We start from the raw sequence: 13227 nt of genomic DNA, 5'->3' as shown, positions 1-13227 counted from the left end.
ACCGAATTTATTCTAACTAAGCGGACAGGCTCGTAACTTTTTTGACCTAAACAACATTTTGGTTTTCGATCGCCTTTCCTCGTCAATGAGGGCTGCTGCAGCATACAATTTACTCGTCCGACATCAAGATAAGTACCGTATTAGTAAATGTTTATTTGTAGTCGCAGCGCTTTCGTCCATCCGTAAGATTGGTTAGAATGTGAAATAAGTTATGTATACCAAGTTTGGTAAAGATCCGACGAAAATTATTGACGATTCAGTTAAACTATACCGTCACCAAAACTTTATCTCCCTAAGATTTTGGGGTGGTTTAGAACTCCTTTCCCTCTTGCTCGCTCGCTCGAGTAATTTAAAATTGGCGGTAGTTCCCGAAAACAACTGACTCCACTTCCCCGTAACGACAACATGTTTCAACTGTTTCGTTGAGAGTTGTTGTGGTTGTTGTGTAATGTTAGGTATGTTTGCGTGAGACTTTTGAGTAGTGTGACTTCATGCCCGAAAATATGTCCTGATTACCTCTGTTTATGGTGTAAGCTGTTTTTTTGTAGATCCTACTTTTCCGTGGTCAGCGACGACTCTCCCTGCATTACCTTCAGTAGTGAGAACAAGCATTCTCCTTGACCTGTTTGTATTTATGCATCCTTAACTTCCCGTTATTTCAATGACTTTTTTATTCCTTATGAGTAAGTATTGCTGATAGTTGAAAAGTAGAGTAATTTTGTCTCATAACTGTTCAAAATGAGAGAAATGTCCTCAGAGGTGCGGCACAAACGTCGTCATAGAAGCCCGTCATGTTCATCGCCAGAAATTCGTCGTAAAGTGTCACATAAGGTAAATTACTCTGATAATAGCTCTTCAAAGTACGAAAAGAAAATGGCAAAGGGAAAATATTCGCAGAAAGTTCCGTCAGAAGACTTGTCTGATTCGAGCTCTGATCATGGAGGTGACAGAAACTCGGTTAAGAAAAAAAAGAAGTGCCGTCATCGAAGATTAAATACCAAGAGTTCTGAAACTGAAGAAGAAATCCATACTGTCTCCAAGAGTAACACATCTCAAGCCTATAGATTAGACGATAGACAAAAAAGTAAAATGGACGAAGTCCGGAGTCGACCGAGGGAAACAGAGAATTCCAGGTCTAATCATCGGAAAGAGCAGCACAGATCATCAGAGCATAGACCATCAGATCATTCCCTCCGTCGAGAAAGGTAACTTATCTCATTTTCATTATATTTGGTGGCTGAGGATACGTTTTTGTGAATAATTGATTTTGCTTCTTAAAACTTAAAGAAAGCTCCAAATTTCTGAATCATGTCATCATTTTCACCTCAAAATACAACTATCAGTTTGAGATTGATTCAGTCCTACTAAGTTTAAGATGAGCCGTAACTATTGGCTGGTTACAACTTAGTTGAAGTAATTGCCAATTGGCATTAGTGTCCTCCTAACTTCTTATAGATCTCCATAGTATTGTATGATATTTTACCGTCAGGTTATAGAGAAATATGTTCTCTAGATGTATTGTATGTTAGTTTTAAAGCCAATTTTGATTTCTCAAATTCTGTCGGTTGTGATTCAAAATTTCTTAATATGACTGTTTCGGATCAGGAAATTCCAGTTCCCTCTTAGAAGTTTTTCAATGTTCAGTGATAGCTTCTGGCTGTGAAATTGCTCATCTTCATCTCCGAAAACAGTTGATTTCATGGTAACAGTTCATAATTTACATTCAATTATTGGTATGAGAGTAATGAAATATTTGTACTTATAGTTTATCTCGCAATAAATAATCACAACTTAATATCACATTTCATTCCCTAATTGGTTCAAAGCTACTAGGGAAACAACTCTCATCAAATGCTGTTCAAAAATTGCCTAAAGACTACAGCTAGGTGTAGAAATCTGCATAATTTTTAGTAATCTATAACCTAAGAATAATTTTTCTTTGCATGTTCACATACCCTCTTTGTATCTATTATTATTATTATTAAAGATTTATATCTCATTTTTTTGTTTTGTTATCGAGGTATTTTTAACACATTTACAAACAATAATTTCTCTTCAGCTAAATATATCAATTGACCATGTTAGTGGAAATTAAAAAAAATGTTTTGTTCTTATGATTGTCACATCTCCTTAACAGGAAATCCTTGAAGTATTTATTTCTCTTGCTCTCTTTACTAGATGGAACAACAAAAATGTAACTTTGTTCAAAATAATCATGGTATCTGAATCTGAAACAGTGGTAAAATCTTGGAGGAAAATATTCATTGACATCACCTTAAGGCTGTTGCCCCAAAAACCATATTCTTGAGAAATGCATAATAAAACCTTTCCTTTACCTTCAATTTTCAATGGAGTACCATCCCTGACAGTTGGCTCTCTGTTAGTTCGCATAAAGTCCCTGATTAGGTCCATCCTGTTCGTCATATGGACTGATACACCAAGCAACTGGTCTTGGGCATTCTCAATCTTTAGCATGCATTTAAAAGCATTATACTGGGTTTTTAGCTTCTGAAAGCTTACTATTTCTCACCTTAGTAGGATTTTTCAGGCACTTTTGGATGATTAAGTCCTGAATTTGGCAGATAGATTGCTACATAGTGATGTCTTCCTCATGTTCCTTATTTCCCTTAAAGGTAATGTCTGTTACAGAAGTCCAAAGTCTGTACACACATTCTCCAAGGTATCCCATATTTCCTTTGCCATCTTACAATCACACATGCCATCTACCAATGAGTCATTCACACAACTAATAAAAATATATTAACTATGTCATTAAGCCTCACACTTTGTCATTGCTGTCTTGCCTCAGTCTCTTTTGTTTTCCTTCCAACATCTACTTCCCAACAGTCAGACAATGAACACTAAACCTTCACGCGTGTACATTTCATACAATTGTCTTCATTCAATAACAGACTCTTGATGGTTTCGTTCTTATTTTTGCCATCTAGCAATAATAGCATTACATATTCTTCGCATGGGTTGGCTTCTATTGTGTTGCAATAGCTATACTCCACCGGCTAATTATTTCCTCCAAAATACTTTGCTACAACCAGCAATCTTCCTGGCCCATATCCTGTAAAAAACTGATTATAGACATACTATTCCTCATTATATAGAGCTGTTTGAAACTTGTATGAGAAGTGACTCTATATTAAATAATGTCCGTAACAAATGTGTAGAACAGAAGACACATGGGAAATGTAAATTGCTCATGGATGAAATAAGTGTGAGAAAAAAAAAAAACATTTTGTTCACTGGCACAAAAATCCATGTAAAATCACATTCACCACTGTTTATATAAATTCATGCTTTTCCTTCACATCTACTGAATCATTTGATGTCTGATGACAGCAGTTTCCCTGGTAATCCCTGCAGCATCTTAAGGCCAGAAATGGAGGTTGATGAACAATGAATAAGTATAGGTTTGGTTGCAGCTCCACTTAATCTTGTGTATGCCTTTGTGTATGTGTTTTGGCCAGAGGTGTTTCACTATTTAGGGAAGATAACTTGTTTTGGTCACACTTCTATGCCTTCTATGACTATATCACAGTTTCTGAGTATTCTCTCTATGTTCTCCTGTGTACATGCTGATTATATGATGACATAGACTAAGGTTCTTTTTGGGGCATACATTTTAGTCTTTTCCTACACTGTATGAAACCTTATGTCAATACATGGAGAAATTCTTGAGAAATTAGTGTTCAAAGTGGTGTTAGTGTTTTCCAAGTGCCAAAAGTTGTACCTTTTTCCTATAAAGCCAGATTAAAGGACAGTAGTTTATTGGCTTGTTAGAACGTAGGTTTCTGCGGTGATGGTCTGATCTCTGCATTTCTTCATCGTTTTCTTCCGCATCAGCTTGTTTATAGACAACAGTTTTGCTGGCTATCATGCCAGCATCTTTGACCTGAAGACGCTGGCAGGATAGCCAGCGAAACTGTTGTCTATAAACAAGCTGATGCGGAAGAAAACCCTGACGAAATGCTGAGATCAGTTTATAGGCTTATTTATGCCCCAGAAAACTTAAGCTCTGCTTATTTGCTAGTAAATGAGAACTACGCCATACTTTAGGGGCCATAGATTAATAACGTTAGGCTGATTCTCTCCCTATCTCACGTTGGGGAGAAGGTGGTTCATGGCTAGTATCACATAATTTTTTTCCTGCAAGAAACAGTGTAAAATTTCAATCTTAGTAATCTTAAATACTAGTCTTAACTAATATTAAATCAAAATAATTAAACAATTTTTATATAAATACAATGCAATGAAGCATAGAATAACATATTTACACTGAAAATATGCATGTTGAATTATCTCATTGAGGGGTAAAGGGGTTTCTATAATTCCAAAATCATCTCACTTAATTAATGGACGCCCCCTTACCTGTTTAGACCAAGATGCCATTTTCTATTTAGTGATTATCCATTTAAAAATAATGCGTTCTGTATGTGACTGATAAAGGATGCATTGTTTTTTTTTATGATTCTAGGTACAACGAGGAGGATGATGGTCGTAAAAGAGATGGCGGTGGTGGCAGGAGTAGTGACAAAAGGATTGATTCTTCAAATGCTGAACACAGAGCTCACAAAAATAGCACAACTCAGGACCACAGAGGTGATGGACGTGACAGAAGGAGGAATGTTGGTGAAGATAACCATAGAGAAAGCAACAGGAGAATGCAGGAGGATGATGATACTCGAAGGAACCGGTAAGATGGTTAAAATTCTTTTAAAGATTTCAGTTGAATTTATGTTAAGCAGATTGTTTCAATATTCCCCTGTTAAATATCTCGGATATTTCTATTATTAGTGATGTACTTGTTAAGGTTGGTTTTAATGGAATCAGTGTCTTTCTGCCACCTTCAAGAAAGTATGTCATCTTGCACAATTTCATCCTTCATCTTGGAGTGTGTACATCCAATTATTTACTACAGTGCACTACAATTAGTATTATTAATAGTAAGAGTACTCCTTATGCAGAATCTTCTCTTCTTTTATGTTCCTGACTAAAACAGCATGTTTCACTTTGTTATAAATTTAAATGTATCCTTACCCTTCAAATCCTACATCAATTACCGAAACTCTTCCTTACCTCTTTCAACATTTTTGCAATTATGTATGTAAAACCAATAGTTGGTGAGCTTCGATGGAATTTTGCGATGATTTCTTGGTAGAGGAATGGTACCACAGATTTTTGGCTTTATATGGTCCTTACATGTTAATTAAGACTCCAAAGGCTAAGGGTTCAGAACCACCTCTATTTGTAGTGGATAACAATCACTTTTGTATAAATCAAATGTAAACTGGCCATACTGGTTCAGAGAATGACCAAGTACTGGCTATAATAAAAAGTTAAAATAAATCTCATCATCATGAAAGTGGAGAGAGAGAGCCATTTTCTTGAATCTCCAGTAATTATGATTGCCATTTTCAATTTTTCTTGTCTTGAAACTGTAGAAGCAATGCTGGTGAAGGTTCAAGATCTGGAAGTTCAAGAGGACGTGTTCCCAGTGAAGGGAATCATGTTTCTGATTATGATCGTAATCGTCCCATCAAGAAAGAACCTGGGTTGAATAATGACGAAAGTGAAAACTATGAGTGGGGGAGCAAAGCAACAGGTGGACCTAGATCAGGGAATAATGTCAAAAAAGGTAATTTTTTTTTCAAACCTTTTGTATTTATGGTAATATATCACATAAGGTAGAGTTGCGACAGTGATGTAGAAAAATAGAGGGAAGGCTTCCACAATAGCTATTTTTGAGCTAGAGCCCCTTCTTTTGAAACAGTTGCACATGTCAATGTTTGCAGCCTACAGTTTCTGCTCTATGCCTTGTATTCTATTGTCTTTTCTTTCATTTTCAAGTGAAATTCAGACTTTGAAGTCCTCTCTTAATTTCCACTGTCAGACCGTCACATAAAACCTAGCCATAAGTGGTGAAAAACTCACAGGGACTCAAACCCCAAACCTAGGGGTTAGTTGAATAGGCCTTATTCCCAAAAGCTGAGGCCAGCATGGTACTGACATTATTAAGAATTTCTCATGGATTTGACCATGTACACAAAATGTAATGCATCAAATTTGGAATTTAAGTTGCAATTGACTGCTCTTAAGTTTTGTCATGCAGGAGGCATTATAGCTACAGGCATGAATAATCTCTGTTCATCTTGCTGTGTATCTGCATACTCGCATTTAGGTAATAAATGTATTTCATCTCCTTTCATTTCTGCATTACTGTAGAAGAGGTGGACAAGGATAAACCTAACTTTGGCCTCTCTGGAAAATTGACGGAGGATACAAATATGGTCAATGGAGTGGTGATAAAGTATAATGAACCACCTGAGGCACGCAAACCCCGTAGACGGTGGCGTCTCTATGTCTTCAAAGGAGAAGAAAATTTGCCTACACTGTACTTACATCGTCAAAGTGCATTCTTGATTGGACGAGACCGGAAAGTGTGTGATATTCCAGTAGATCATCCATCATGCTCCAAGCAACATGCTGCTTTCCAGTTTAGGCTAGTGCCATATCAAAGGCCTAATGGCACAATGGGGAAGAGGGTAAGTACTTTGTTAAGTTTTCAATATCTCCTTATCTCCCACCCCTCCATTAAAATACCAAAATTGATGAAAGATGAATACTTTTTTCTTTCAAGCACCACCCCTAAGTGTCCTTCCATCCTCTTTTATTTTTTAAATTCTGGTTTGCATTATGCACTAGTTTACTATCGGCACAAAAAATGTAGAACGTTGAACTTCAAGCATTTGTATAAAATCCTGTCGAAGCTGCATAGGTTTATGTCATATATCATTTTACTCATTGTTTATTTGACTACAAAAATGAATCATTAATAATTGTTTAAATGTAAAAATTAAGCTTCAACGGCTGAAAGAGTGAAGAGGAACACGCGAAAAACTATGAGAACAGCGAAACTGTTGTCTTCTTCATCTCGTCATGGGCAAAATATTTAATTGGTAGATTTCATTGTATTTTTTATAGAGAGAGAGCATCTTCATATTAAAATTAGCTTTTTAAAATTGAATTTTACACAATATTTGATTTTTTTTAATGGCTAAAAGGTAGATTTCAATTTCTGAGGTGTAGAAAAGAAAATGAATATTGCAGTTACGTATGCTATGTGTAAAAAAATATTTCTTAACTCTGCATGTGAGGAAATGTTTATATTGTTCCTCTTACTTAAAATAAACCAAAAGGATGAAAATCGTCGCATTGGTAGAGTGCATTTCCGTGGCAACTGTATCACAATAGGGTAGTTTCCTTCATCAAAGAAAACGAAAGGCATTGATTGCGATTCGTTACCCACCATTACTGTATTCATTATATACAAATTATTTCGTTTTAGAAATACTGGTTTAGACGAATGGCAATGGTCCATTTTTATCCTCATTTGAAAAGGGCCAGATTGGCGCCCATGCGATGCCACTCCACGTGACGTCACAGGGACCTAGTTTCTATACAAGAAGATAGGAGTTATACATCGTCTGAGGTTACCAATGCATGCATGAGGCGCAGAGCTCAGGGAAACATGTCTTAATAATCACTTATTAAAACTGGCTAAGGTCGGAAAGTTTTCTTCATTTGATAAGGTATTAATAATCCTTATTTAAGCCAAGCACTACCAGCCAGCAGGGTACTCAGCTATCCACTAGCAGCCTGCGTTGTATCAGCGCTCAACTCGCCTCAAGATCACCTCACAGGGCGGCAGCGGGAACCAGAAATACGTCACACGGAGAGATTTCCCGGCATTCATACTTACGCGTCGCGTTTTCGCACGCTTGAAAATTTTCACTGTTCATTTAATCGCAAAAAATAGATATCGTAATTTAAAAATCTAAAAGCGTGGAATACGTACTCCAGGAGTAATAATCTTTCGATTTAGGCAATAAAAAAATAATAGGAAACTGCCCTATTGTGTGTTAATTCACTCTAGCTGGGTGTGCGACTAAGCTGCAGCCGAAAAAAATCGCTTTCCACGGGAAGGAATAATGGGCAAAACACTGAAACAGTTCCCGACTTCACACCGGAATAAATGATACTTTGCTCAGATTATCCCCAAAGTGCGAGTTCCTCTATGCCACATCACATCGCATCAGCCAACTGGAAGGGTGCCGAATTTGTAATTTCTGGCAAGCTTTAATTTTTGAATGTTCATATCTCTGAAAGTTTGTAATTGGAAGGTGCTTAGGAAGAGGTCTCACTGTACATCAATTTACAAGCAGTAATGAGTGGGTCACCATGATTCCAGAGGAATAATAATAATAAAAATAATTTATTCATTTGCCAGACGACAAGTATTGTACATACATTGTATATGGCACGTCATGAATACAAAATCAAGTTATATACAAAATGGCAGCTTAAAATTCAAAGGCAGTTATAAAGATAAATATTCATCAACGGAGTAGAAACATTTGGATAATAAAAAGTTTTTACTCTTAGTTTTGAAAGTCGACAAACTCATAGGAGCTTTTAGGTTCTTTGGAAGCTTGTTATAAAGCCTTAGAGTCATTGTTCTAAAGCCACAGATAGCTTTCTTAGTACGTACAAATGGGACATGCAAGTCTCCCTGCTGCCTAGTACCCTGGTTATGAATATCCGAGTTTAGCGCATGACGCTTACTATACAGTACGCTCCCGATTATCCGGGATAATGATGGGGAGAGACGGCATGAATAATCGGAAAAGACGGAGAATCCAAACTTTCACTTAAATGTCTTGCAATGCTCATAATTTGCATAAAAAAACAATATATTATTATTTATGCAGGTGTTCTGTTATTTTTAAGTGCTTCCCGGACTCAATGAGAGCTTTCTTCGCTAGTTCACGATCTTTTTAGCGGTGATAACACGGTTGTACTCGTATCCGTGGCTGTGTGATCGCTGATACGGAAAAGTGGTTTGCGCGAATGCTTCAAAACCACTGGTCGACGTCGGAAACTACACTGTCAGGCACCACACCACATAGTCGCATCTCGCACAAGTTGCCCGGGGTGCAACTGCTGGGGGACGTGTATCCATGATCACGGAGCGAGGCTTGGAGAACAGGGATACGCTGCTCCCGTGAATGCAGCTAGTGCCCGATCGCTTCCATTTTACAAGGGGGATTTTAACGTAAATAATAAGCCTGGTGTATCCTAGCATGGCATCATCATACCATTTCCAAAAGTTCACTCTTAGCTTAGCCCTTGATGGTTAACATTTATTTTACTCCCCGTGAGTCATTGCCAAGTTTGTTGACTTTATTATTTCTAATTTATTTTTTCCATTAAAAATTGTCATCTGTATTTTCCTTTGAACGTTTTCTCCCCAATCGAATTTTTTACCAATGGAATTTTAAGTTGGCTAAATTCTACTGTTTATTAGTGCAATTTTTACGTATTTTGTTTATTTCATTGTAGTCTGGTTTATGTGTTGTAGTAAAATTTAAAAAAATATGCTTAATATCCATGTGTTGACTCTCTGATTTATGTTTCAGGTTCGTCCATACATAATTGACCTGGAGTCATCCAATGGAACTTATGTCAATAATAACCGAATTGATCCTAAAAAGTATGTGGAATTACTGGAAAGAGATGTGGTTAAATTTGGTTACAGTTCACGTGAATATGTCTTGCTTCATGAGCAAAGCAAGGAAAGTGATGCTGATGATGATGATGTTGTAGGCACATAAGTATAAATTTTTCTTCTTTTTTCTATGCTAGAGTAGGTCTTAAGGAGAATAATGTTCACATCATTAGTCGACAGTTTCATGACGTGAGAGTTTTGGGACAATCGTATTTCCTTTTTTTAAAATGGACAGAATTTTTAACTATGAGTGATGTTAAAACTAGCAAATGTGTAAATATGCATTACTGTATTTTTCATGCCATTCATTTACTGGAAAGTGAACCAATGAATTTCATTAAATTATTGTGTGCAATGACAACATTGAGATTTTTTCAAATTTTGTTCTCTTGAAGTGTCAGGAGTGTTTGCCATTATTTTAATATGATAGGTTAAACTTGCATGGCATAAATTTAAATGAGCCTATAACATAATTTGTGCTAATGTGAGTGACTAATGTTTTAAATAATTCTTTTTGTGTGTGGAATCCATTGTACTCTTAACTTTATGTGGTTGGAAGGTGTTAATTAGTAACATTGGTCTGTGTGCAGCCAGAAAATATCATTTTTTTCCACACAATGCACAGTGTTGTAACTTATTTTTTCTACCAGGATGAGTAATATTGTATGTGAATTATAGTAGGTCATTTTTCTACCATTGTTGTATATTATTGTTCAATGTTTTTGGCTCATGGTGAATTATTTATAGATGTATGAATCTATTCATCAAATGTATTTTTGTTATCTCCTCCAGATGTCACAGACATGATGGTAAATATATTGTTGTGGTCGCATTTAATCGTATTTTTTGTCGAATGCTGTCATCTTTGAGGTGTAATGCAGCAATAGTGAGGCTATAGAACCCTTTCAATAGTGTCTGCAAATCCAGTTATAACTTATGATAAATCATGTTTTAATGAATGATCATTATTACCTCATGGAAAGTCTTAGAAACAGAAATTTTTCAGGTGTAAGTTTATATCTTTTTCTCTATTTTACTGTGCATAATTTAGTCTTAATCGTAACAGCATTTCTGGCCAGATTGCTGGACTAATATATGGCAGAATAATTAGATATATCATGGACAGAGATGGGGTCGGATTGGGTCCTAGGTTCTCAGTTTCATCAGTAGAACTGGTGTTGAAACTGGAGCCAGAAAGAATCTGTATATAATTAATTCACACAAAACCCATTTTGAAAAAAATTTCAAGTTTAGTTAACTTAACATGGTTGGTAAAGTAATTTTATTAAACCTATCACATGGGGTATCATTAGATGCACTATTTTAGGTATTTTTCATCGGAAATTATGATGAAAATGGTCCAAATCTTTTGAAAATGAAGCAATAAAATTGAAACACTTCTTTTAGAGTTGGAACCAAGAACTGATGCCAGGAACCAAACTGGAAGTGGAACAGGAGGGTGCATATTGGTCAGCGAAGTCTTGGAAATGTCAGGAAAATATGAGTTGGGAGTAAGAGTCGTGGCAAACTCCAGAGGCATAGCATAAAAATGAAAATCATGGTTGAAAAATCGGAGTGTTGCAGCTAAAATGGCAGGAGGTGGATGTTTTGTTTACATCGTGGATATGTGGCAAGGGGTTGAACAAGGTGGCAAGTATGGTTGAATTGGGACTATTTAACTTTGTTTCTCCTTCTAATACTTATGTTTATTTTCTTCACCATGAAATTTTAGAAATTCGGACTGGAAATCTAGAAAAGTCTTGGAAATTGGTAAGAACTCTGAACCGACACAAAAGTGCTACAAACCCATCCTTAATCATAAAAAATATAGTATACTTGTAGTTCTTGGGCTGGGATGGTGATCCAAATTTCTAGTCTTTGTATTAAAATTGATTCTCATGTTTTTTTCTCGAGAATGAAAGAACTCATCTTCTTAGCAATTTGGGTATTAATCAGCAAATGCATATATTTGTTTCTGTGAGATTCACAATTCAAAGAAGTCATTTGTTTGTCATAAAAGGGACTAGTTCATGAGAATGTGCTCAAAGTGGTTCACTCTTTCTCATTGAATTATACCATTATGTGATTTTATGCATCTCCTAGCAGTTGTAGTTCTTTGTTTTATCAAATTTTTAAAATCAAATTCTTTGGCAAGACATGAAGTGTCCTAACAATGCATGAAGCATTCATATGGCAGCTGTTAATTCATTGCTCAATCAATTGCAGAAATTTTTCAATTCCAATGGTAGTAAATTATTCAGCATTCTGAACACTGCCATGAACCCATGTATATCCAAGTAAGTTCTTCTCAGGAGTTCCATCGGGTAAGTTCCTCAATTGTGGCTAATGTTTGACTGTGACACAATGCTAATCTGGGGCACAGGTGTGTTCTGTTAGGGCATCTGGTGTGTAGGGGAAGAGCTAGGAATTAAGGCTGGGAGGTTTTAGGAGCAACTAATGCTGGGGAGTCTAGGGGGTATGGAATACCTGCCAGGGTAAGCAGCAGATGTGGTGGCCCTCCCCCAGAAAAAATTAAGATAATTGGTTCAAAATTGTGAGTTTTACGGCTTTCTCAGGGATATTTCGTTAATACTTACACTCTTCTATAAATAGTATAAATCCAAATAAGTGAAATGGATTAAACTTTAAAATTTCCCTGAGCTCTGAGGGGGGTTTTATCCCCCAAACCGCCCGCTCGCTACGCCAATGACCACTGTGTGTACTGAGTGCTATGAGAGTGTGATGAGGATTACATGGGGGGAACTTACTCTCTGGTTGAAGTGAAGTACAATACATACATACTACCATAAAAATTGCATAACGATGATACATTATGGGTTCTTAATTTTTTATTGTACTTATTCACAATGGCAACAGGCCTTTTTACTTATCTGGATTTGGTATCACAGTCTACAGGGACATTCAGTAATTTATGTAATAACATGAAAGCAAAACTGCTCAAGGTACTAAATACCAGTATGAATACCCAGAGCGAATCTATAAAATGTTTGCTGGCAGTAAGGTTTACTTACTTCATTAAATGAGGAAGATGGTGACTGTTCAAATCAGTGCAAGATTTAAATACAATTTTTATACAGTTGTTATGAACGAGCATGAAATACCTGGGGTAAACATTTTAATGTAGAGTTTTAATGCATTACATATTTTTTTCCGCTGTCTCCAATAATTTGGCCAGTACTCCATTCATCCCTTTCCTAAAAAAACATTCCCCTGACAATATGTAGTGATTTAATTTCATTTTTTATGCTTTGGGAGAGGAAGGAACAATGAAAAATTTTCATGCTCCTCGTTCGAGGATTTTTTTATCTTTCAAAACTAACCCTTTTTAATTCCCATTTACTTACTGCCATAAACAACCTCTTGTTGTTATTGGCTGTAGTTTTGCTCAAATTGTCCCCAAAGTTATAAATGACATGACTTACAGCATTTTATGGTTACAGATTAGATATTTGAAAACTAGGTAGGTGCTGATGTTGAAAGAAAAGGCAGCTTTCAACAAAATTATCTCGTATTTTTTGACTTGAAGTGACCATAGATATAAGTAAAGACAGCTTTCATCATAAATACTAGTATTGAAACCTCATTCTACTTGATATATGCCCATTTTTATTCAATTAAATGACTTAGTA

General features: G+C 36.2%; 1 protein-coding gene across 1 annotated transcript; it reads left to right on the top strand.

Annotated features, from left to right (window-relative positions):
- Positions 1-372: 372 nt before the first annotated feature.
- Positions 373-10409, top strand: LOC124165392 (smad nuclear-interacting protein 1). Its single transcript, XM_046542784.1, has 5 exons — positions 373-1205; positions 4487-4705; positions 5454-5647; positions 6235-6554; positions 9489-10409. Exons 1-5 carry the CDS (start codon positions 739-741, stop codon positions 9681-9683), a joined length of 1395 nt encoding a protein of 464 aa, XP_046398740.1. The 5' UTR covers positions 373-738; the 3' UTR covers positions 9684-10409.
- Positions 10410-13227: the final 2818 nt, after the last annotated feature.

Source organism: Ischnura elegans, chromosome 9 (assembly GCF_921293095.1).
Source record: "Ischnura elegans chromosome 9, ioIscEleg1.1, whole genome shotgun sequence".
NCBI classification, from domain to species: Eukaryota; Metazoa; Arthropoda; class Insecta; order Odonata; family Coenagrionidae; genus Ischnura; species Ischnura elegans.
The sequence above is the reverse complement of the archived record's forward strand: the minus strand, read 5'-3'. Positions and strand labels throughout refer to the sequence as shown.

Excerpts from the sequence above, each read along its gene's own strand:
- LOC124165392 (XM_046542784.1), top strand. The coding sequence starts at position 739 with ATGAGAGAAATGTCCTCAGAGGTGCGGCACAAACGTCGTCATAGAAGC. Across the intron at positions 1,206-4,486 it reads CATTCCCTCCGTCGAGAAAG|GTACAACGAGGAGGATGATG; the intron begins GTAACTTATCTC and ends TTATGATTCTAG. Across the intron at positions 4,706-5,453 it reads GATGATACTCGAAGGAACCG|AAGCAATGCTGGTGAAGGTT; the intron begins GTAAGATGGTTA and ends TTGAAACTGTAG.